The 24,760-nt window shown below is 36.5% G+C and overlaps 1 protein-coding gene across 1 annotated transcript in view; it reads left to right on the top strand.

Annotated features, from left to right (window-relative positions):
• LOC111167659 (serine/threonine-protein kinase MRCK alpha-like) overlaps positions 1-24,760 on the top strand; it is a 51,785-nt gene that overhangs the window by 16,814 nt on the left and 10,211 nt on the right. The window contains 8 exon segments of the mRNA XM_089912615.1: positions 4,399-4,540; positions 5,880-5,985; positions 7,548-7,663; positions 8,494-8,633; positions 17,924-18,005; positions 19,634-19,850; positions 20,977-21,039; positions 23,815-24,411. Coding sequence (XP_089768741.1) covers positions 4,399-4,540; positions 5,880-5,985; positions 7,548-7,663; positions 8,494-8,633; positions 17,924-18,005; positions 19,634-19,850; positions 20,977-21,039; positions 23,815-24,411 — 1,463 coding nt within the window.

The raw sequence follows: 24,760 nt of genomic DNA, 5'->3' as shown, positions 1-24,760 counted from the left end.
GTGGCCTCTTCCATGTGAGGGCATAGTGAGGAGCCAGCTGTCTACAAACTAGAAAGAAAATTCTCACCAGAAACCAGCCACAGTGGCACCCTGATCTGAAACTTCCAGCCTCTAGAACAAAGAGAAATAAATTCCTTTGTTTAGTCACCTAGTCCATGGTATTTTGTTTTGGCAGCTATATTTGACTAAGACACTCCCAAAATTATTTTATGTGGCTCCTGTAACCTGATACCAAAACCTGATGAGGACAGTATTAGAAGGGAAGATTGTAGTCTAATCTTACTTGTGAACATACAGAATTCTTCTTCTGACATTAATGAGTATTTTGTTGGTTTTATACCTGTTGTGAAAATTAAAGGTTTTGTCTTAACTGAAAACAGAGCTTTAATTTTTAGCCACTGGTTTAAAAGATTATTGAAGGTAAGGCTAGGATAACAATGTTCATATGGCTGTTAAAGACAAAGGAACACAATCCAGGATTTTGGCTGAAAATACAGAAGCATTCTTTGAACTGTAGTTTGAATTTTAACAAGAACATGTATGGCTTTATCTGTGCTGATAGCAATGGCATTCCTTGGAACACTTCAAAGATTATATACACTGTTTTCATTATATTTCATCATTATTGCTCAATGGTAGAACATCTTCATAAAACACATACCAAATCTGATCTTTTGTACACTCTTAGCTCTACAGTGGGAATTCCCATGAAATGCTGAACATAATGAATTCTTTAAAAAATATTGCTAAACGGAATCCAGTTATATATAAAAAGAATAACACAGCATGACTAATTTGGTATTATCCCTGATACACAAAGTTTGACTTTAGAAAATGAATGAGCATAACATAGTAACAGATTAAAAATAAAAATCATATATCAGTAAAAGCATAGGAACATCTGATAAAATTCAACATTCTTTTATGATACAAAAACAAAAGCAAAACCTCTCTTCCCAACTAGAAATAGAAAAGAACTTCCTTAATCTGATGGAAGGTATCAGTACCAGCAACAGAATTCATAGCAAACAGTGTAATTAATGGTGAAATACTGAAACTTTTCCAGTTTTATATTTAGGGACATGACAAAGATGCCTGCTATGGCTATTTCTATTCATTATGAAATGGAGGGTCTTTCAATAAATTTTTAGAATTAATAAAAGAGTTTAGCAAGGTGGTTAACTACCATGTCAATGTACAAAAATCAATATACAGAGTATATTGTATGTACAGAATATATTGACTACAATGTCAGTATACTCAAAAGTCTTTCTATAAATGAAGAATAAATATTAAATAATTACCTTTTTAAACACACACCATTTACAATAGCATAAGAAATCAAGTATTTAGAAACAAATCTAAAAATAGCTAAAAGGTCTCTAGGAAGAAATATTATAAAATTTAAAGAGGGACACTTGAAAAGGCCTAAGTTAAATAGAGAGTTATACTATAATCCTAGATTGAAAGACTCAATATTATAAAGATATTAATTCTCCCTTAACTGATAATATATCAGTTCAATCAAGATTCAATCAAGATTAAAGATTCAGTATATCAAGATGAATATAATCTTGATAAAAATCCTGTTTTTTTATGGAATTTGCAATTTATATGGAAACACAAAAAGTCAAGAAAGTAAAAATGCTTTTGAAGAACAAATAGGCACTAAAAACTATCAAGACATTATAAAACTACAGTAATTAAAACCGTATGGTATTTGTAAAATCATAGACACATAGACAAGTGGAACACAACAGTTCCCAGAAAAAAATGTATTGGGAATACTTGATTTATTATAATGCTAGTAGTGTAGAACAGTGGGAAAAAGACCATTAAAACACAAGGCTTAGAGTGGAGATAGATACTTGTAACACATACAACTAACAAAGGCACATATCCAGAATATGTGAGGAGCCTTATAAATCAATATGAAAAAGACAGTCAACCCAGTGGGAAAGTAGCAAGAAACTTAACAGGCTATTCATAAAAGAGGAAATCCAAATAGACAATAAACCTATTAAAAGTTCTAAACCTCATGAGATGCCACTAGTTAAAATAAAATGACTATAAAAGCAAATGTTGGTGAGTATTTGAAGAAATATGAACCTGCATATACTATAATTCCATTTCTAGAAATACATCCTACAGGAATGGTTGCACATTTTATGCAAGGAGATACATAGAAGAATGTTTATAACAGCTAAAACACAAGTGTTCATCAAAGTGTAGAATGAAAAAAGAAATTATGTTATGTTAATATAATGGAATATACTATAGTAATAAAAATGAATAAATTATAGCTGCACACAACACCATGAATGAATCTCTCAGCATAATGTTGAGTGAAAAAAGCCAGACACAATAAAGAACACACTATGAGCAAAATTAAACAATGTTTTTTGTGTTAGTCTCAGCCTATTGGTAGTGATGCTCTTGGCTAGGAATGCCCGGGGCACTCACCTGGGCCATAGTACTTGTAGTGAGTCCCGCAGACATTCCTTTCCACCACCACAGGGGCCATTGTTGTGATTGGACTGAGACTTGTGGTTCTTATTATGATAGCAGGATGTGTTTCAGTAAAAACTATCAGGGAACTTTGAGGAACAGGATTGATCACTCACAGGTCCTGGAGGGTACATGGCATACCCAGTGGCCACACAATGAGGTGGCAGGTAGAGAGAATGGGAGAGAAAGTGGACGCAGAGCTCTGCTTTTCTTTCTTTCTTTCTTTCTTTTTTAACATCTTTATTGGAGCATAATTGCTTTACAAATGGTGTGTTAGTTTCTGCTTTATAACAAAGTGAATCAGTTATACATATACATATGTTCCCATATCTCTTCCCTCTTGCATCTCCCTCCCTCCCACCCTCCCTATCCCACCCCTCTAGGTGGTCACAAACCACCGAGCTGATCTCCCTGTGCTATGTGGCTGCTTCCCACTAGCTAGCTATCTATTTTACGTTTGGTAGTGTATATATGTCCATGCCACTCTCTCACTTTGTCACAGCTTACCTTTCCCCCTCCCCATATCCTCAAGTCCATTCTCTAGTAGGTCTGTGTCTTTATTCCTGCCTTACCCCTAGGTTTTCGTGACCTTTTTAAAATTTTTTTCTTAGAACAAAAAAATTCCAATTTATATGGAAACATGAAAGACTTCGAATAGCCAAAGCAAGGAAAACGGAGCTGGAGGAATCAGGCTCCTTGACTTCAGACTATACTACAAAGCTACAGTAATCAAGACAGTATGGTACTGCCTATTATTTCTTATTCTGCCTGAATAGGAAAAGTGGTAGTGGACATCTTTGCCTTGTTTCCATTCTTAGGGGAAAGCATTTGGTTTTTCATCATTAGTGGTAGTGCTTGCCTTAATTTCTTGTAAATGTCCTTCATCAGGATAAGGAAGTCTCTTCTATTCCTAGTGTGTTGAGAGTTATCATGAATGGATGTTGAATTTTGTCAAATACTTTTTTTGCATCAACTGATATGATAATTTTCCCCCCCTTCAGACTGAAGATAGTCTCTTTTTAAATAAAATAAAATTAAATTGGAGCTAAGGCATCAATAAATTGCCTCCTAGGAGGGATTCTTTATTATATTCATTCTATGAATCCATATGAAAAAGTCTATTTATTGGGATGCATAGTAAAGAGACATTTTTTTCTTCATAACTTTGAAAATTTGGCAAATGTTCTGAATCTCCTGCATTTACTACCAATTTCTTGTATTTTTTCTCCATGGTATTTGTCATTATTCAAGTCTATACACTTATATGCTCTGCTCAGCTGTGCAGCATCTTCACTTACAATCAAACTTTATTCCCCAGTAACATCTGTAAGCATCCAATTCTTTCCATTTCAAAACGTATTTTCTACTATTTCCTTGGAAAGAAAAATTTTATATCATATAGACAGCCAAATTTCATATGCTTTTGAAGTCTAATTTAAGAAATGTAATCTAAATTACCTGTACCCATTTTTAGATTATTAGTATTCACAAAATCTTGCTGAACATTCTATAATTGATTTTAATGTATTTCTACATATTTACGGCCATAAATCCCTTCTACATTTATAAGACAAGTAGTTCAATGAGTCTTTTGAAGATTCTGATCATATATCTACTTAATGAAAGTATCTTTTAAATACGTTTATGATTAATATTCTCCTTTTAATGTAGTCTACATGCACACGCTATGACACACATTTAAAAGTAGCCAAATTGTTATAAAGTATATGAAGTATACATATATTTTGTTTGTAGAAATAGAAAGCATAGATTTAAATTACTTAAAATATATTTTCAGCTTTGTGAGAATTTTAGTTTTACTGTGTCTTTGTCTAACAAGTATTATTCTTTTATCTTACTTGAGAAATAATTTAATTCTTATAATTTTAGTGACATAGGTAACTTGCCTATATTTATTTTTGTCTCTTTGATTCAGATCACAGATTCTGCTCACCTTCCAGTTCACACACCAACGATAAAGAGAAAGGGATATCATAACAGAATCCTCCTTCCAACTAAGATACTTGATTTAGTTATAAACTTAACAGGTCCTTGAAAAATGAGAATAAGTTGGTTTTGGTCTCTAACCCCTCCCTCCCTCCCTCTCTCCTTCCCTTTCTCCCTTTCTCCTTTCCTTCCTTCTTTCTTTTCTTCCTTTTTTCTTGGAGACTTCTGGTTAAATATAGCAGATTCAAAAATGCCTACACTTTTGCTTCTAATGAAACTTGTTAAACAGACTAAAGAGAGAGAGTAGACAAATAAGTCAACATAATTTTGAAAGATGGAAGAACCTGAGTGAGGGGTTAGGAGAGCTGAGAAATATGAATGTCAGGTGCTTAGAAATGACTTGCCAAAAAGTCACAAGATAATTAATACTTTGGAAACCTAGGAGGATTCAGGGATTAGGGACACCAAGTCCTTTAGGAGGCAGGGGTGACATGTGGTGCTGAAAAGAGGGGAATAAATTGAAGATCTGAGAAAAAGCAGGTAGCCCCTGTACACAGTCAGGGCCCATGGCAGGGACTGCAATCTGTCCACATCACAAATCAGGAAACAGAGACAATGAAGGTGAGAAAATTTCCCAACTAGTATTTGGAGAAACCGGGTTTTGTTGTAATTTAGATATTGCTAATTTATGATAACAATAATTTCAGGTCAAAGAGGCATGATACAGAAATGGACAATCCATAGTGGATTTTCAAATTGTTGATAATTTTGTGAAGACCTCTGGAGTTTTATTTGTTGGGGTTTCAGCTAGAAATTTCAGTGTGCCTTCCACCTAGAAAGTGTAATATGGCTTGCTTAATCAGAGTGTCCCAATTCCTGGAGCACATTATTTTTTTATTGATAATAGAAAATGAAACACATAATTTTCTATAGAGATAAAATTTAAAATTATTCTTTTTTTCCAAAGAAGGTATAAAAACCATATTATTTTTTGTTACCCCTCCCCAGTAAAAATTTGTATACATAGGCAATTCTGACTCCATTAATAGTTAAGGAATCATTTGAAGAATTTATCAATCTAGAATTTTTAAAAGTTCAGGATATATCAGCTCAAATAAAGGCCAGGCTTTATTAATTTGGCTCCAAATAGTAGTAATGAACATTTGATCACCACTTAAATAATTCTCCTTCTTCTTCTCCTCCTCCTCCCTTCTCTTCTTGGTAATTTTTGGATCCTTTAATCAGTATTTTCCAACTATGAAGTAATTAGGGGCAAGAATCTTAAATGCTGGTAAGAAAAGGGGGAGCTGCTTATCTTGGCATATAAAATGATATTTTGGGCAGGGTGGGTTGAAGGAATCACCAGAATCACCTTTTCATAGCTATTTAACTATCGATGTGTGTTTGTTCTCTTCATTTTGTAGCATAAAGCCCACAGGTTTTACCTCACGTCCTTTACCACTCCCACCAAGTGTCACCAGTGCACATCTCTGACGGTGGGCTTGATAGACAAGGCTGCGCCCGAGGAAGGGACACATGGAGTCAGAGCCATAATACTTGTACCTAAGTTTTTTAGTCAACTCGGTGGTTTAGTCAGCTGCCATAACAAAGCACAGAGACTAGGTGGCTTCTAAACACAGTCATATATTCCTCACTGGATGGAAGTCTGAGATCAGGGCACCAGTATGGTCCAGTTCTGGTGAGGACCCTCTTCCAGGTTGCAGACTGCTGACTTCTTGCTGTGTCCTCATGTGGTGGGAGGGGCCAGGGAACTCTGGGGGGTCTCTTTTTTTAAGGGCATTAATCCCATTCATGAGGGCTCCACCCCCATGACCTCCCAAAGTCTCCACCTCCGAATACCCTCACATGGGGATTAGGATTTCAACATGTCAATTTTGAAGGAACACAAACATTCAGTCCACTGCATTTAGCTGGTAAGAAGAAATTTCGTTCTCTTTGAATTGTAGAAGCATGACGGTGAACTGATTACTTTACTAAAAATTCCTCTGAATCTGTTTCATATGAACAGGTGGTCATTGGGGGCATTTGGGGGTGACCTCTGCATTGTGCAGCTCCAAAGAGCCTCATGCCCTCATACCTGTGTGAACAGCACCCCAGGGAGGCATGCTGTGTAGCCTGCAGGCAGGGCCACGCTTATTAGGAAAATGTGTTTAATGAAATTTTGTTCTCTGTAGCACTAGTAGAGTATGAGGACGACATTCACCAGCTTATGTGACAGGAAAATGGAACACTATCCTTGAGTTGTAATCCTTTTATTTTACTCAATGAATTTATTACAGTAGATACCGTTGAAAGAAAGAAATATATGTTTGGAAATATCAAACAGTGGATCACAGTGCTACACAGGCACCTCATACGTCATCCTAGGGAACAGACTCTGTACTCATTTGTTTCCCCAGCCAGTCCTGTCGAGTGTCCACTCAGGGACTCACAGCGCTGAGCAGGACAACTTTCCTGCCCTCAGCATTGTGACAGTCACAGATGCCTTAACCATAAATGTGTCCTAGCATATTAAAGAAAATAGGATTTTAAATGGGGAATTATGTGCCCATACAATTCTCCTAGGGCAGCAGAGGCAGGCTCTGAGCTGAGCTCTCAGGAGCATCTCCTGCTGCCAGCATTACTCAGTCTCTGCTGAGCCTGGGACAGCTCCACCATTGTCCCAAGAAGACGGTGAATCTGGAAGCTGCCAGCACTGCTGCAGCCCTCAGAACCTGCAACTTCTGCCAGAGTCAGGAAAGACCCTGTTGCTGCAGAGTTAAGAGAGCTTCCATCAAATTCAGAAACCACCACTGCAGCTGTGACCTCACACTCCCTCTGTCAAGATCCAAGCCAGTAAAATGGATATGCTACATCAGGCATCTCTCCCAGCTTGACTCAACTCAAAGTCTCATAGAGAGCTATCTTATTAGTGGAGCTTACATCAGGTCCAAAACTTAGTTCCAAGGGAGTCTGGGAAATGTAGTTTTTAGCATTTCACCTTTACAGTAGTAGACAGAATTGCAATGGGGGTTGAGGGAGCCAAACCGTCATATCCCCTACAATCATATCTCTTTATTTCCCTCAAAAAACATGTGGGTTCTCATGTCACACAAAAACGTGTCCCATGCCTTTTCATCAGAAGAAAGGTGCCTTCTGTCTAGACCCACAGAAAGGCATGGGAACAGCCTATGAAGGCCATGTCTGGGTAAGTGTCAATATTTTTGTTTCAGATGAAGTCTTAAAGAGTTTATTAATCACTTTTCACAATGTGTGCACAATATTTTTCAGAAATATTTATGATATGTTATACGATATTAATTATATGCAACTGAAAATCATCTGAAGAATATGATTTCAGAATAAAGTTTAGGTGTCCCTGATAGGATATTTTCAAATTTCCCAAAGTTTTCTGTTTAGACCTTACTTTGCAATGAACAAATGCTAAAATCCCTTCTAATGATGTAACTTTGACTTCCGGTCAGTAATAATAAATTACGAAACTAAAAGTGAAAGAATCTTCTTCAGAAATATTTAAAATCTGAGTTGAACTTGAGGCTACCAAAATTGAATTTAATCTTATGTAGAGGCAACGCTGTGACTAGTGTTAATGGAAATTGTATTGATCGTATTTTCACAACCCAAGAATTGTTTAGTCCTCAAAGGAATTATGTTATGTAGTTCTGTTCCAATCTTTAACAAGTGGTAGATTTATAACACATTTTTTTTCATTTTTATTATTTTAATTTTATATGTAATAATTGGGTAGTATTTGATGTTTCAGCTTGGATTGCTTTTATTTGTTTTTTGAAAAATAAAAACTAGGGCTTCCCTGGTGGCGCAGTGGTTGAGAGTCTGCCTGCCGATGCAGGGGACACGGGTTCGTGCCCCGGTCCAGGAAGATCCCACATGCCGCGGAGCGGCTGGGCCCGTGAGCCATGGCCGCTGAGCCTGCGCGTCTGGAACCTGTGCTCCGCAACGGGAGAGGCCACAACAGTGAGAGGCCTGCGTACCGCAAAAAAAAAATAAAAACTAAAGATTCCAAAGAAAGCAGGGATGAAAAAAGGATGGCAGAGGGCATTGGCTCTAGTGTGTGACTTCAAACTCTTCCTGTATGATATGGATGAAGAAGAAGACTCAAAACCCAATGTTGTAGTTAGTCAAGTGATTGACATGAGGTAAGCTTCGAAAGGGAGATTATTTTTTATCAAAAAATCTGGGAATAAAAGTGGTTTCTGAAATTTTTAAAAATAGTGTTGTCATTTAACTTATGTTAAGTTTCTAATTTTCTCCATTGCCATGTGAACTTTAAAATAGAAGATTTCTGCCTAAAGTTTGCATCATTACCTCTTAGTTATGGATTATAATTGTGTAATATTTGTAAGAGTTTATTTATTTATTTTTAGTCAGAAGTTTATATTCTTATTGTGTGTGTGTGTATGTGTGTGTGTAGCAGAAAAGGAAATACAACCTTAAAACCAGATGCTCTTGGGCTTCCCTGGTGGCGCAGTGGTTGAGAGTCTGCCTGCCGATGCAGGGGACACGGGTTCGTGCCCCGGTCCGGGAAGATCCCACATGCCGCGGAGCGGCTGGGCCCGTGAGCCATGACCGTTGAGCCTGCGCGTCCGGAGCCTGTGCTCCGCAATGGGAGAGGCCACAACAGTGAGAGGCCCGCATACCGCAAAAAAAAACACAAAAAAACCAGATGCTCTTTATATTGAGATATAATTCATATATTATAAAATTCACCATTTAAAAATGGGCAACCCAGGGGTTTTTAGTGTATTCACAAGGTTGTAAAACCATCAGCACAATCTAATTTTAGAACATTTTCATCACACAAAAAGGAAACCTTTATTAATTAGCAGTCACTCTGCATTTACCCCTGCCCCCAGCCCCAGCAACCATTAATGTTTCTGTCTCTATGGATTTGCCTATTCTGAATTTTTATATAAATGGAATCATACAACATGTGGAGTTTTGTAACTGGCTTCTTTCACTAAGCATAATGTTTCAAGACTCACGCATGTAGCATGTATCAATACTTCATTATTTTTCATGGCTGATGCCCTTTATCAGGTTGAGAAAACGGCCTTCTCTTCCTGGTTTTTTGAGTGTTTTTATCTGTAAGGGGTGTTGGATTTCGACAAATTTTTTTGTGTGTCTATTGAGAAGATCATGAAAATGATTGTTTTCCCCTTAATTCTCATGATGTATTACATTAATTGATACTTGTATATAGAACCAGTTATACATTCCTGGGATAAATCCCACTTGGTCATGGTATCTAATCTTTTTTATAATATGTCAGATTGGGTTCAATAGAATTTTTGAAGATATTTGCATCTATATTAACACAGGATATTTGTCTATAGTTTTGTTGCCTTGTGATATTTTTGCCTGGTTTTGGTATTAGGATAATACTGACCTCAGATTAAGTTGGAAAGTACCCTCTTCTCTTTTATTTTTGAAAGAGTTTGTGAAGGATTGGTATTAAATATGTTTGGTAGAATTCACTAGTGAAGTCATCTGGTCCTGAGGTTTTCTTTATGGGATATGTTTTGATTGCTACTTCAATCTCTTTACTTGTTATAAGTCTTTTGAGATTTTCTACATCTTCTTGAGTCAGCTTTAGTACCTTGTGTTTTTCTAGGAATGTTTCCATTTTCTTTAGATTATCTAATTTGGGGGGCATACACTTGTTGATAGTATTCTCTTATACTTCTTTTATTTTCTGAAAGGTCAGAAGTAATGTTCCCACTTTACTTCTGACTTCAGTAATTTGAGGTTTCTTTCATTTTTTTCTTCATCAGTTTAGCTAAAAGTTTTTCAATTTTAGGTGATCTTTTCAAAAAACCAACTTTTGGTTTTCTTGATTTTCTCTTGTTTTATTAATTCCACTCTAAACTTTATTATTTCCTTCCTTCTGCTTGTTCTGAGTTTAGTTTGCTCTTCTTTTCCTAGTTTCTCAAGATGGAAAGTTAGTTTATATATTGATTTGAGATTTTCATTCAATTATCCTTTCTGACCCCTTTTCTCTCTCCTCTCCTTCTGGGACTCCCGTTATATATATTTTAGTATTCTTCATGGTGTCCCAAGGGACTCTGAGGTTCTACTAATTTTTCTTCATTCTTTTTTCTTTCTTTTCTTCAGGTTGGATAATGTTAATTGACCTATCTTCAAGTTCAGTGATTTTGCTTTCTGCCTGCTCAGTTCTGTTGTTAACCCCTTCTGGTGAATTCTTCATTTCAGTTATTGTACTCATCAACCCCTGAATTTCTGTTTGGTTCGTTTTTGTATTTTCCATTTCCTTATTTATATTTCCTACTTGGTGAGACATCATTCTCATAGCTTCATTTAGTTCTTTAGGCATGATTTCCTTTAGGTCTTCAAACATATTTAAAATAGCTGATTTAAATCTTTGTCTGGTAAATCCAACATCTGGGTTTCCTCAGAGATAGTTTCTATTGATTGCTTTTTTCCTGTGTATTGGTCATACTCTTATGCTTCCTTGCAAGTCATACAGTATCACTTTTTTTTTAAACTGGACATTTCAAATAATACTATTGTCAGCTCTAGTTATCAAATTCTACTTCTTCTCCAGAATTTGTTATTGTTGTTTGTTGTAGTTGTTTGTTTGTTCCGTGAATTTTTCAAACTAATCCATAAGGTCTTTATTCTTAGTCATGTGTAGTTATTTGACGTCTCTACTTTATTAGCTTAGTAGCTAGCTAATGATTTTGCAGAGATTTCTTTAAACATCTGGAACCAGTGAATCTCCCACACTTTGCTGAAGAGCTCTGTGTGCAAGTGGGGTCACTTCTTCAACACTCAGCCAGGCAGTTGACAACACGTTATACTTGTGCAAAGCCTCAAGAATATTGGAAGAAATAATGTCAGAAAACCTCCCAAATTTGATGAAAAACATTTATCTATGCATCCAATGTCAGCCAGAGGTGAGAACTTATGTCCTTCTCTGGTCTTTCCTGAGCATATACATAGCCCTAAGCATGTTCACAGTTCTATGCATGTGCATGATGCTCTAGATTCTTAGCAATATGTCAGACCTTTTCAAAACCCCTATGGATATCTCATTTTCTAACTTCTCCTTTTAAGAGTTTTGGTTAGTCTATTATTTCGTCCAGCTGTTAAGCACTGCATAGGCAGCTATGCAGTTAAAATGCTTGCATGAAATAGTTTTTTATAAGTTCCCCTTGGGGAATAGACTTTTCCCTGGGAGACCTCTGAATCAAGCCTAATACTCCAGCTCCTTTCTCCTTCTTCCTTCTACTCTCCAGCTCCCTCAGGTGTCGAGTGGCTTCTAGGATGCACTGTGAATGCAGGCTGCCATTTTTCAAGGCTACTGAGGAGATGGAAATGGAGCATGGGCCTAGGGTGAGTTAAACTACCGCAAAGCTCATACTCCTTACCAAGATTCGGCTTTTTTAAAATTATTATTTTAAATAAATCCTCCTCAGATTGCCACAAACCTTGGTTAATTTATAGAGTTCTAAAAAAGTTGTTTCTGATGAATTTTGCTAGTTTTCTCATTTCTTTTATGAAGGAGGGAACCTTCAGAGATCCTTACTCTGCCATCGTTGCAAATGTCACTCCAGACACTCTTTAAGTGTTTAATAAAATTTAATCGATGAACTTATAGGAAGTGTATCCTTCGGGGAAATGCAATATGTTCTCGGCTCCCTCTGATTCTTCTGCACCTTTTTGGCTCCTCTACACTTTTCTCTTAGTGTCTCTGAGCATCTGTCCTTGGCCTTCTTTTCTTCCTTGGGTGGTCCCTTCACTTCCTGTGGCTCCAGGTAGTGAGACATTTATTCATAGTATTCCCTTATACTTCTTTTCTAGGTGTAACCTGCACTGTGATGGCTGTGTGCTTGCTCAGCCTGAACTTTCTCCTTATCACAGATTCTGTGGGTCTCTACATTCATCCTATCTTATGTTGATTCCTTACTCACAAACTTTGTTTTATATTCTTCACCTCAGCTAATGTCATCTTTGTCAGAAATTTGGTATTACCTTGAATAACTGATACAGGAAACTAGATAATCTTGAAGGTGACTTTAGAAAGTTACTGGTTTTTTTTTTTTTTTTTGCGGTACGCAGGCCTCTCACTGTTGTGGCCTCTCCCGTTGCGGAGCACAGGCTCCCGACACACAGGCTCAGCGGCCATGGCTCACGGGCCCAACCACTCCGCGGCACATGGGATTTTCCCGGACCGGGGCACGAACCCGTGTCCCCTGCATCGGCAGGCAGACTCTCAATCACTGCACCACCAGGGAAGCCCAGAAAGTTATTCTTGATGTAGATTTTCAATAAGTTGGTTTGGGAATGTGTGTGTTTGTGTGTGTGTGTGTGTGTGTGTGTGTGTTTCATTTTGGGGACAGGGAAAATTAAAGTGGTGCTGGAGCCAAGAAGTCCAGCTTACAATTGTCCATCCTTCAGATCAAATGAGTGTCTTCATTAAAGTGGTGCCTGCAGGAATTACAGAAGAAGAGACAGGTGCAGGAAATATTACTACAGTGACCTCATGGGACATGGTGAGTGGCAGAAAAAGGAAGATGAAGAAAAGAGTAGCAATACCAGATGGTACTGAGGCTTTAAGTCATCAGGACTGAAAAACTGAGGGTCACATTGACAGCTGTAGGGATATAGTGGAGAATGATAGCATTGGGGGAAAGAAATGAGTTTGTTCTAAGTGTTGGAGAAGCCAAAAATTATCAAGTGAGCTGAATCAAACAGACTTCTACTTTCAACCAAGAGGAAGTAACAGGGGCCATATTTATATTTAACCTTCCCCGTGAAATAACAAAAGAACTGATTTAAGGTTCTGGATATCAGATAACGAAGGGAAATAAATGAGGTCAGCTCTATACTTGCCCCAGGTTACTGCCTTGTGAGAGTTTCCAGTATATAACACAGAAAGTGGAATCCCAGGCAGACCCAGATGAACTCCCTGAACTGAAGAGATAAAGCTGAGAGTCCAGAGAGACCCAGTAGCCAGAGTACACAGGACAAAGTACAGAGCTAGAGAGGAGAGAGTGAGGGAGAGAGAGAGAGAGAGAGAGCGAGAGAGAGAGGGAGGGAGGGAGGGAGGGAGGGAGGGAGGGAGAGATTGAGAGCATGCACTAGCTGCATGGATCTACAGAGGATCTAGCTTGAGGATTCAGCAGATTACTGATCAGCACATGCATGTGAGGAAAACTACAAAATGTTAGCAAATCGAATCCAATATTATGTAAAAATTATATTGCATCTTGAGCAAGTGTAGTGTATCTCAGGAAAGTTGGTTTATATTGAAAAATCAATGTATTTTACCATATCAACAAATGAAAAAGATCATGTCAGTAGATACAGTAAACACATTTGACAAAATCATATATTCTTGATGAACACTTAGAAGGGAGCTTCTTCATCCTGATAAAGGGCATCTATGAAAATCCCACAGCTGACATCATAATTAGCGGCAAAAGACTCAATGCTTTCTCCCTAAGATCAGGAACAAGACAAAGATGTTCGGTCTCAACACATTTATTTAACACTGTATTGGAAATCCAGACCAGGGAAGAAAAAGAAATAAAATACATCCTTGTTGGAAAGAAGGAAGCAAAATTATTCATAGACAAAATGAATATCTATGGAGAAAATTCAATGTAATCTACAAAGAAGCTATTAGAACTAATAAATGAATTTAGCAAGTTTGCAGGACGCTTGATCAATATATAAAATAAATTGCATTTCTTTATACTAGCAACAAATAATCAGAAATCAAAATTAAATAAGTAATGCCATTTGCTATAGCATCAAAACATAGGGACTTCCCTGGTGGTCCAGTGGTAAAAGAATCTGCCTTCCAGTGCAGGGGACACGGGTTTGATCTCTGGTCGGGGAACTAAGATCCCACATGCCCTGGGACAACTAAGCCTGTGAGCCCCAACTATTGAGCTTGTGCACCTCAATGAGAGAGGCTGCGTGCTGCAAACTACAGAGCCCATGTGCTCTGGAGCCCTTGCGCCACAACATGAGAGAAGCCCGCACACCGCAACTAGACAAGTCCAAGCATCACAACAAAGACACCGTGTGCTGTAACAAAAAGACCCCACATGCCTCAAGGACTATCCCATGTGCTGCAACTAAGACCTGACACAGCCAAAAATAATTTAAAAATAAATAAGGAAAATAAATAAATATTAAAAAATACTTAGAAATAAATCTGACAAAAGATGTGCAAGACCTGTACACTGAAAACTATGAAATATTGATGAAAGAATTAACAAAGATCTAAATAAATAGAGAGAGAGACTGTGGTCATTCATTGCAGAACTCAGTATTTTAAAAATGTGATTGTTCTCAAAATTGATTGATAGTTTTAACATAGTCTTAATCAAAATCCCAGTAGGCTTCTTAATTCTTTTCGTAGAAATCGACAAGCTTATTCTAAAAGTCATAGGAAAATGCAAAAGAGTTAGAAGAGCCAAAACAACTTTGAAAAAAAAACAAACCTAGAAATATATATAACATTTCTAATATACATATAAAATATACTTACATATATATTTTTAACATGCACATAAAATATACTTTCATGTATAAAACATTTGTAACTATATTTCTGAATTTTCTGTTACTTTAATGTATACAATATTTTCAACAAGTTGCAAAAGCTAGCAACAAATGAAATTGGAATTTTAGATATCTATGTGTAAAAAAATCAACTTTGATTTATACTTTATACTATATACAAAATTTAACCCCAAATAGACCATAGAACTAAATGTAAAACCTAAAACTATAAAGCACCTAGAAGTAAACATGGGAGAAAAATTGCTGATCTTGGATAAGGCAAATAGTTCTTAAATACAACACAAAGCACAACAGGTAAAATTTAAAAATTGATAAATTGGACTTCATCAAAATTTAAAACTTCTGTTCCTTGAAATACATTGTCAAGAGAAGTAATAAAAGCTACAGACTGGGGGCAAACCAAATATCTGACAAAGGACTTATATCTAGAATATATAAAAATTCTTAAAACAGTATTGGGTTGGCCAAAAGGTTCATTTGTTTTTTTCTCTAAGATGGCTCTAGTAGCACTAAGATGTCTTTGACTTCATTTGAAACAATTTTGTTAGATTGTATGTGACAGCTGTCATATCGGCGTGCATTAAAAAAAAAAAAACATCAAAATTGGTGAATTTTTGTGTAGCCATTTTAATATTGAAGATGGAAGGAAAAAAGCAACATTTTCGGCCTGTTATGCTTTATTATTTCAAGAAAGGTAAAAACACAACTGAAATGCAAAAAAAGATTTGTGCAGTGTATGGAGATGGTTCTGAGACTAATCAAACACGTCAAAAGTGGTTTGCAAAGTTTCGTGCTGGAGATTTCTTGCTGGATGATGCTCCACGGTCCGGTAGACCAGTTGAAGTTGATAGCAATCAAATAGAGATATTAATTGAGAACAATCAACGTTATAATTATGTGGGAGATAGCCGACATACTCAAAATATCTAAATCAAGTGTTGAAAATCATTTGCACAAGCTTGTTTAAGTTAATGACTTTGATGTTTGGGTTCCACATAAGTTAAGTGAAAAAAACCTTCTTGACTATATTTCCGTGTGCAATTCTCTACTTAAACGTAATGAAAAAGTTCCATTTGTACAACAAATTGGGATGGGCAATGAAAAGTGGATACTGTAAAACAATGTGAATGGAAGAGATCGTGGGGCAAGCGAAATGAACCACCACCAAACCACACCAAAGGCCGGTCTTCATCCAAAGAAGGTAATGTTGTGTATATGGTGGGATTGGAAGGGAGTCCTCTATTATGAGCTCCTTTGGCAAACCAAACGATTAATTCCAAGTGCTGCTCCCAATTAGACCAACTGAAAGCAGCACTCAATGAAAAGCGTCCAGAATAAGTCAACAGAAAATGCATAATCTTCTATCAGGATAACGCAAGATGGCATGTTTCTTTGATGAGCAGGCAAAAACTGTTACAGCTTGGCTGGGAAGTTCTGATTCATCCTCTGTATTCATCACACATTGCACCTTCGGGTTTCCATTTATTTCGATCTTTACAAAATTCTCTTAATGGAAAAAAATTCAATTCCCTGGAAGACTGTGAAAGGCACCTGGAACAGTTCTTTGCTCAAAAAGATAAAATGTTTGGGGAAGATGGAATTATGGAGTTGCCTGAAAACTGGCAGAAGGTAGTGGAAAGAAAGGGTGAATACATTGTACAATAAAATTCTTGGTGAAAATGAAAAATGTGTCTTTTATTTTTATTTAAAAACCGAAGACACTTTTTGGCCACCCCAATAATAAGAAAATAGCCCAATTTTTAAAAAAATTTTTAAAAATGGGCAAGGGATTTGAAAAGATACTTCAATAGAGAAGATACATATGTCAAATAAGCACATAACAGATACTTACATGCTCAACACCATTAATTATTAGGTAAATTCAAATAAAATAGCCATGAGGTACCATTTCACATCATAAGAAAGATTAAAATTAAAAAGATCATTTCAAGTATTGGGAGGATGTGGAGGACCTAGATCTCTCATATATTGCTTTGTAAATCATATAATAAAAAGCTAAACACACACCTAATATATGATCTAGTCATTCTCCTCCTAGGTATTTCTACAAGAGAAAGCATAGCATGAACATTCATAGCAGCTTTATTTAAAATAGCCCCAAACTTGAAACAAACCGAATGCCCATTAATGGGTGAACAGATATGTTTTGGCATATCCATACAATGAAATATTACTCAACAATAAATAGAAATGAAGTATTCATCCATGTGGCAACATGAATGCATCACAAAATTGTTATGCTGAGAAAAAGCCAGACAAAAAGACCACATATTGTATATTTCATTTCTATAAAATGTTAGAAAATGTAAATTAATCTAGAGTGACAGGAAGCAGATCAGTGGGGGAGGAGGGAGGAGTGCTAAGGATGGGGGGTAGGGGTTGCAAGCTGTACAAAGAAACTTCTGGGGGTGATTGACATGTTCATTATCTACAGTGTGGTGATGGTTTCACAGGTGTATACATAAGTCAAATCTTACCTAATTGTTCACTTTAAAAACGTGCAGTTTATTATATGTCAAGTCTATCTTGGTAACATTTAAAAAATATACAGATGAGCTGATCTGAGGGCACATGGCCCATATTCTAGGGACCATGGCTTTGGAGTCAGACAGGTGCTCCTTCCTAGTTCCCTGTGAACGGTGAATCAGGGACAGCCCAGAGTTAACTTGAGTTTTCTGATAATATGCGACAGGCAGGGTACTGCTGATACAATATTTTGACCACTGTCAGTTACTGAAAAGAAGAATGTTAAAAATCAGGGAAATTAAAATTGAGGATTATACTTATTTATTGTTTTACTCACTTTCAGGTGATTCTACTCACTCCCAGTGTCTTGCTTTTCCTTCAGGGATGGAGCACTTTCTGTTAGTTCAGCCTGGCCCTCTGATTTTATTCCTGCAAGGAGAAAGGAAATGCCTCGTATGTTTAAGGTAAGTGTGCATACTGCCATTGGATCCCTTGTATGTTTTGTTTCATCCCTTTTTTGACTGTTCCTAGGGGTCAGGGCTCCTTGAGTTACTGAAGGTACCTGGAGGTTGAGATTTTAGAAGTGCTGTGAGATAGTTTCTCTCCTTCTCCCACTTGCCACAAGAAATCTAGCCCTTTATTCTTATTCAAAAATACTATAAATAGCTTTTTGCAGGTGTCACATCTTTCATTCTACAGTTAAATCTGAGACTTAAAATACAAATGTTCCTGAGGGTGTCCATTCACTCCACACTAAGGTAACAGGACAGATATAATTCATAGCTGAAAACAGGGGAAGCTTACAAAGCAGAATGGTACTGGGGTGGGGGGTGTGAAAGAAGAAGGAAAAAATAGTAACAGAGGAAGAGAGACCATATACTTCCGGATCAGACATAGAGGAAGGTCATCGATTCATGGACCTGCAGTAGCATGAATATGCAACTTCTAAAACTAGAGGTACTTTGTAAAATAAGTCTCCTCTGAGGCAACATTTTGAAGTCATAATTCAGATTCAAACCAAGAGTACAAAATGGAAAAATTGGGGAAAGATGTTGTTTTGCAAACTCTAAAATATAGACACTCTGCTCTTTAAAATTCATGTAAAAAATAAACGTGATTCTGGAATGGATTAAATAAAGTGACAGAGAAAGCAAAGGACTGTTATGCCCTCGAGACCCATGTGGTTACAGTCAACCTAGGAATCTCGGTTTAACAAAGGCCAGACAGGAGTATTCTTAGTTCCTTAGTGCAAAGATAGACATCTATTTAGACTGTACCCAACCACCAAGAGACTACAAAGACCTGGCCATTTGGAACTGACTTACAGTGGGAATTTATAAAGTCATTGCTGCTAACTTCATGCTCACAAAAGAAAGTTTTATATATAAATTTAGAGTTCTGCTAGCTTAATCATATATCTTAAAATTTAAATCTGATTTGCCATTTACTAGTATAATGTAAGTTATAGGCATGTAGCAACCAGGAAAACAAGTGTTTTTGAATATTTCTAACTTAACAACAAAAAACTCCTTAACATTCTGTAATATCACAATTGATTATGATGATTGCCATTGCAGAACATATTGCCGTTTCAGAGGTAATCTAAAGATGCAAAGCTGTGTGTTAGAATTTAAAGAAATAGAAAGTCTCAGAGTGGAGGTCCTGGCATCAGACTGCCTGCATTCTACCCTGCTGTGCTCCTGTCCTCTCACTGATAAAATGGAGAGAATAGCAGTAACTACCCACTGAGGTTTCTGTGAGGATTTAATCAATTAACACTCGTCAATTTCTTAGAGCAGTTTCTGGTACAGAGTCAGCATTCAATAAATGGTAGCTATTTTCATTTGATGAGGTACAAGATTTTAGGTAGTCAGAGAACACGGTGGTTTTATGAGGATCAAAATAGACGTGATTCTGACACTTTGCTTTTGGCCTGCTTCTGATACTCACGTCATCTATTTTACTACTAGGAAGAGGGTAACTGTATTACAAGTGTCATTTAACAATGGTGAGTTTTATGAAAAATGCTAGACAGGCTGGCATAAAGAATGTTTGCTTTCTTATAACCTAGATATTCCTTAAATCATTCTAGGTCACAGCTTCCCAGCTCTCAGCATCTAGTAATAGATATTCAATCCCAATCTTAGCAAATAGCGAGAATGAGAAGAGTGAGTGGGTGGGTGTGCTGAGTGAGTTGCACAAAATATTGAGAAAAAGTAATTCCAGAGACTGCTCAGTCTATGTTCTGAAAGAGGCTTATGACAGCAAGTTACCCCTGATCAAAACCACCCAGACAGCTGCAACCATAGGTATGGATTTACAACATTTATCCCGCTAGGTTCCTACACTTCACCACAGCCCCAATGTTGAAATCTGAAAACCTTAACTTTATCCACAATTCATTTGTCAGCAAAACCTGAGTGAATGAGGCTTACCTGGGGGTGGAGGGTTGTCTTTCCACTTCTATCCCACAGCTACTCATCAGATTCTCTGCAAAAATATATTTGATTATATGATGGCTCCCCAGGCCCTGCCTGAAAGGGTGTTTCTTTAATCTACCTTTCAAGTCTTTTCAATCTACCTTTTCACGTCTGAAAAATTATGAGTTCCCAAACACATCTGGCCCCAAACACATAAGGGGTGTGACCCTGTGTGTAACTGTGAACTACCTACCTTAAGGGCAGAGACTGTCTTTCAAATCCCAATGCCCAATACTCAATAAATAAGTGAAAATCAAGTGAATCAATGAATGAATTGCTAAGATCAATACTGAAAGTTTTATCAATAGACAAGAATACTTGCATTTCTTAAACAGCATTTCTTCTGCATTAGATGCTGGTGACAATAGAGCCACTTAGCTATTTCCTCCTGGGGGTCACGGAGCTAGCTACTAAACTTCATGTGTTAAATGCAGATAATTCCAGTTTTTCAGTTATGGAGAGGATTAAATGAGCTTATATATGTAAAGTCTGTGCTTTGTATTCAAAGTCTTCACTTAATATGCTATCTTTGCACTTTTTTAGTTCTCACTATGTTGTGACATACCTCCCCATGCTGTTTTAGCTCAGGCCAAGGTCACCAAATTATTTTATAAAATTTTTTCATTCATTAAACGTCACTTATAGAAAATTTGACAGTTTATCATTACTTGAATATTATACTTTCTCCAAGTATTCATAAAGATTACTTTGCAAAATGATCTTTCTATTGAGAAAAGTAATGTTTTATTATGCTTATTTCTGTAATGTGAAAGAAAAATCATAGTGCCAATTATTTATTCTTATGTTTCTTTTCACTGTAGTATTGCTAAATATATATTTAATTTGACTTCGAAACTTTTTCAACATTGATAAACTTGTCCAGTTTATCTTATTAGCTTCACTTAATGTTTGCCCCCCAAAATACTTGATATTTCAATTTATGTGTCAAATATAGATCACAAAAGAATCGCTCTGGGAAGTGAAGAAGGGTTATTTGTTGTCCACGTTACCTTAGATGGTAAGGAGAGTGTTTACTGTTCTGGAATAACTTTAAACTCTAATAATAATAATATCAGGTTGTTCTCTTCTTTTCTGTAAAAGAAATTTTCCACATCTGGTTCGATGTGCTTTCAAGTCAAATGATGACTTTTCTACTTTCAGAGATCCATAATCTTCCAGAGCCCAAATATCTTTTAAAAAAAAATTTATTGGAGTATAGTTGATTTACAATGTTGTGTTAGTTTCAGGTGTACAGCAAAGTGATTCAGTTATACATACACATGTATTCATTCTTTTTCAGATTCTTTACCCATATAGGTTATTACAGAAGATTGAGTAGAGCTCTCAGTAGATCCTTCTTGGTTATCTATTTTATATATAGTAGTGTGTCCAAATATCTTCACAAGTGATTTTATCTAATAAGTGCTCTGTAAGAACTTAGTTTACCATCTTCAAGTTGGTTCATGAAAGGAAACACTTCTGCTTGAATCCCCCTCCCCCACTAGTACATTGACACCTCAAAGAGTAACAACATAAAGTGAATACTTCCCAGATAAGACTGCAGAGTTCTCTGTTTCTGTTTTTGTTTTGTTTGTTTTTGTTTGGATCTAATGGTTGTTTGAGGGAGAAATGGGGGAGTAGATGAAATGAAGAGGAGTCATTGTAATACAGATGTTCTCTTGAATGTCTTGCACTCTAATGATAAGTTAGTTAAAGGAGAACCTGCATTTGAAGGGCATTAGCTATTCTCCATTGAAGGCTTCCCATGCTGTGTGGGTGACTCAGTCCTGGTGAGGAGACCCATGAAAGGTCCACCAGGTGCCAGCATAAGAGCAGGGACTTGTCTCTTTTTGTTCAGCACTGTATCTTATGCACTTAAACAGTGCCTGGCACATAGTAGTCAATCAACAAATACTTGTGTAATAAAAGAATCAATTTAGTGCCAGAAAAAAAAGGACAGTTTTTTTCCCTAAAGAAGCAGTATATTGGGAATTCCCTGGTGGTCCAGTGGCTAGGACTCGGCACTTTCATTGCCGGGGCCCTGGGTTTGATCCCTGGTAGGATCTAGATCCTGCAAGCTGCTCAGCAAGGCCAAAAAAAGAAAAAAGAAAAAGAAAAAGCAGTATATTTCCACTTGTCAGACATTGAGGGTGTTCGCCTTGCTGTCTGGAATCTCAGGACTGAGTTTAGTGCTTTATTATGCTAATTTTATGTTTAAGGTAATTATGTTATCTATGGAATAATTATTATTATTTTTTTAACCTATATAATTTTTGATCTCTTATGCTCTTCCTATCCCTTTTTGGTCCTTCTCAAACCTACCCTTTGAGTTTATGTCTGTGATTTTATTAGAATCTGATTTAAATCCATTGGAGTAATAATTGGAAAGAATTTTAAAATAGGAAAACATTCTTCTGCACAGCAAAGAAAACCATCAACAAAAGGAAAAGGCAACCTACCGAATGGGAAAAAAATATTTGCAAATCATAGCTGATAAGGGGTTAATATCCAAAATATATAAAAACTCATAAAACTCAATAGCACAAAAACTAAGCAATCTGATTAAAAGATGGACAGAGGATCTGAATAGATATTTTCCCAAAGAAGACATACAGACGGCCACACCAGATACATGAAAGTGCTCAAAATCACTAGGGGAATGCAAATCAAAGCCACAATAAGATATCACCTCATACCTGTTAGAATAGCTATTATTAAAAAGCCAAGAAATAATAAGTGTTGGTGAGGATGTGGAGAAAAGAGAACCCTTGTTTACTGTTGATGAGAATGTATATTGTTGCAGCCATATGGAAAACAGTATTGAAGTTCCTCAAAAATTAAAAATAGAGCTACCATATGATCCAGCAATTCCACTTCTGGATAGTTATTCAAATAAAACAAAAATACTAACTTGAAAAGATATCGCACCTCCATGTTCCTTGCAGCGTTATTTGTAATAGTCAAGATATGGAAACAACCTAAGTGTCTACCAATGGATGAATGGATAAAGATGTGAGATATATATACATACATACATTATATATGTATATATATATATATATATATATATCATGGCTGAATATCATATTCAGCCATAAAAAAGAAAGAAATCTTCCCATTTACGACAACATGAATGGACCTCGAGGTTGTTACTCTAAGTGAAAGAAGTCAGAGAAAGACAAATACCATATGACCTCACTTGTATGTGGAATCTAAACAAACACGTTCATAGATGCAGAAAACAATCTGTGGCTGCCAGAGGTGGGGGTAATGGGCAAAATGGGTGAAGGGGTTTTAAAGGTATAAACTTCCAATCATAAAATAAATAAGTCCTTGTTATGTCATGTACAGCAACATGATCATAGTTAATAATACTATATTGTGTATTTGAAAGTTGCTAAGAGAGTAGATCTTAAAAATTTTTATTACAAGAAAAAATTGTAATTATCTACAATGCTGGATGTTAACTAGATTTATTGCGGTGACCATTTCTCAATACACACAAATATTGAATCATTATGTTGTACACCTGAGACTAATATAATGTTATATGTCAAATATACCTCAATAAAGAAAATTAAAAAATAAGAAAACATTGCTATTTGAAGGTGACTTGCTGTTTTATTTGTAGAGAAATTACTCAAGTTAATGACACTAAGGAGATTTATCAGATCATTTTTATTGGGAAAAATGTCTTAATTGCTTATGAGTAAAATTTGGAGAACAGTTGAAATAAGTAAACAGAAGTTATTTAGAATTTTAAAATGACTTACAAATATGCTTACTTGTGTAGAAATTATTTGCATTGGCTACATGAAGAAGATTCACCAGATTGAGCTTATCCCCCATGGCCAGATGGTTGCAGTGATCTCAGGACGAAGTCACCATGTGCAGCTGTTGCCCATGTCAGCTTTGGATGGACGAAAGACTGATATTCACAAGCTGGCAGAAACCAAAGTGTGCGAGACCATGATTTCTGGAACAGTGTGCCAAGGGGCCCATACATGCCTCTGTGTGGCTAGGAAAAGCCAAATCTTCTGTTACGAGCTGTTTCAGAGCAAGAAAATTTCTCACAGAAAATTTAAAGAGCTCCAAATCCCAACCAATGTCCAGTGGATGGGCATCTTCAGCAAATAGCTCTGTGTAGGATTCCAATCAGGATTCCTGAGATACCCCTTGAGGAGAGGAGGAATTCCATACAGGATGCTGCACTCCCATGACCCTACACTGTCATTTATTGCACATCAACCAGTGGACGCTCTCTGTGCAACTGAGATCTCTAGTACTGAGTATCTGTTATGTTTTAAGAGCGTTGGCATTTACACTGACAACAGGGACCTCAGATCTAGGCCAGTTGAACTGATGTGGCCAGCAAATCCAAGTTATTGCCGTAAGGCTACCTTACAATTTATTTCCTTGTCTCTCTGTACCTTTCCAACCTTGTTATTACAGTTCTATATCATATGACTAAATATTGTTAATGACGGTTTTATTTTTGAAAACTACATCACTGAAGAATTTTCCTAAGTTGTCTATGTCTTTTTAAGTAGAATAGCTCTAAAGAAGTTATATCTAAGTCATACATGTGAAATAACTTAGCCTTTAATTTATACTATATTCATAGGATAATTTACCTTGAATATATTCTTAATCCAGGTTGTTGCTTTTTGTAAGGCCCTAAGTAGATATCTTCATGGTCACTGAAAATCACATAAGCATTAATTAACCATAAGAAATAT

The sequence above is a fragment of the Delphinapterus leucas genome, chromosome 6, assembly GCF_059928025.1.
Source record: "Delphinapterus leucas isolate spDelLeu-1000000601 "Yukka" chromosome 6, BTC_Dleu_Yukka2, whole genome shotgun sequence".
Lineage (NCBI taxonomy): Eukaryota > Metazoa > Chordata > Mammalia > Artiodactyla > Monodontidae > Delphinapterus > Delphinapterus leucas.
Note: the sequence above shows the minus strand (reverse complement) of the source record. Positions and strands in the feature narration are given on the sequence as shown.